The sequence below is a fragment of the Hibiscus syriacus genome, unplaced genomic scaffold (genome assembly GCF_006381635.1).
Source record: "Hibiscus syriacus cultivar Baekdansim isolate YM2019G1 unplaced genomic scaffold, ASM638163v2 tig00110159_pilon, whole genome shotgun sequence".
In the NCBI taxonomy this organism is placed as follows: domain Eukaryota; kingdom Viridiplantae; phylum Streptophyta; class Magnoliopsida; order Malvales; family Malvaceae; genus Hibiscus; species Hibiscus syriacus.
Window position 1 is genome coordinate 1,745,874 of NW_024062607.1, and position 1,678 is coordinate 1,747,551.

Here is a 1,678-nt window from a genome sequence, read left to right on the forward strand (position 1 = left end):
TGAAAGAGAACATAATTCGAACAAACATCACGTCTCTTCCTTCTTTTTGGGTGCCTTGTCCTCATCCTGCTTCTGCCGTGGAGCATCAACATCACCAGAAATTATATAAACAAGTTTGATGATAACAAACACACAATGCAAGTATCAATTAGATATCTGTTACAAAAATTATATAGTAAGGCTACACAAAAGAGGTAACCCCCTAACACCAAAAACACCAAACCACGAACCAACAAGAAGTGCAAAATATCCCCCAATCTCTCCTATAAATCATTTTATCCTGGCAAGCACTTCCTTAACTGAAGGATCATTTGGAAGTTTGGATATACCACAGGAAGCTGCACAAGCAATTGTTTTACCATTAAATGATCTTTATTTTAAATCTGGTGTAGGGGGCGGAAAAGATAAACAAGAAATACAAGACATACCGACACAAGGATGTTGGATGCAAAAGACTGGTCTGCCAACAACTTACTCATATCTGGCTGACTAGATGAATCTTTTGTACTGTCTTGCACAGATAATTGAAGAGCTGAGAGAACTGGAAATACATAGAACTAAATTAACAAACACAGAAAAAGAAATTAATATGGACATATCCAGGGTCTAAACTTGCATCAACAAGTTTCCGAGATAAAGGACAACTAATTTTGAAAGATGATTTAACTCGTATTGTAATCTAAAAAAGGTATGAACTTTTTACGTCGTTCAAAAAATTTAAGTGAGCCAAGAACACTCTTTGGGTATCATTGACCATCAGGCTGCAACCAGCAAAATATGTATATAATTATATTTTCCTACACCTATGTAACTGGTTTTTAGTGTAAGGCAAGGAACGTTTGTTACAAATGTTGCTAATCCTTTAGCGGGCACTTGTAAAAAGGACTCGGTTGCACTTACCTAATGCTAGCTCTAGATCCTCAGCAGTTGCATCTGACATCTCATTATCCTGTAAATCTTGGCTAGAGGCAGGCTCATCCATCGACATAGCAAGAGCCTGCTATAGTAAAGTATCATCATCATCTTGTAACAAACTCAAGGTCAGTCATATCTCAACATGAGAGAATGTGTAAGGGTCAATCATATCTTCTTATGAAATGATTTTCCTACTTGAAGCAGCTATCCTATCAAACTAAGTAATAATGAGACAAACTAATACATTTCATAATGATATTTAATTCTATTAAAAATAGAATTAAATTATGTATTTGGAATGATGTTTTTTTCCTCAATATTTAAACTATAAATAGTGGACAATTTCATTCATTTGAGAATATCTCTAAGCAAATGCTTGCTTTGAAACACTCTTTGGCCTTAGTGTTGTTTTGAGTTGAGACAATAGTAATACACCCAAGTCTACTACACCTTTCAAGTGTACAGAATTTGGAAAGTCGTGCTAACCTCGGGAGGTCATTGTTTATTGTAGCGATTACATACATCAGGACGAATTTGCTTCTAAGGCAATGGTTAATATCACGACACATTTAATAGATTCTTTGCTTATATAATTTATTTTATATTTTTTCAGTCAGTGTTAACGTCTCTTTTGCGGTAGTATATTTTTCCAACAATTTAGAAATAAATTTATAAAATGTTGTTTATGAAAAAATATTAATACAATTTATGATTTCTTGAGTTGTTATTGTTCATTGATAATGTTTTGCAATGGGTTAATGTG

At 33.8% G+C, this 1,678-nt stretch overlaps 1 protein-coding gene across 1 annotated transcript; it reads right to left on the bottom strand.

Moving 5' to 3' along the window:
- Positions 1-311: 311 nt before the first annotated feature.
- Positions 312-1,147, bottom strand: LOC120216202 (26S proteasome non-ATPase regulatory subunit 4 homolog). The gene is made up of 2 exons (XM_039213691.1): positions 901-1,147; positions 312-532 (listed from the first exon to the last, which is right to left on the bottom strand). The coding sequence occupies exons 1-2, from the start codon at positions 986-988 to the stop codon at positions 378-380; spliced, it is 243 nt and encodes an 80-aa protein (XP_039069622.1). The 5' UTR covers positions 989-1,147; the 3' UTR covers positions 312-377.
- Positions 1,148-1,678: the final 531 nt, after the last annotated feature.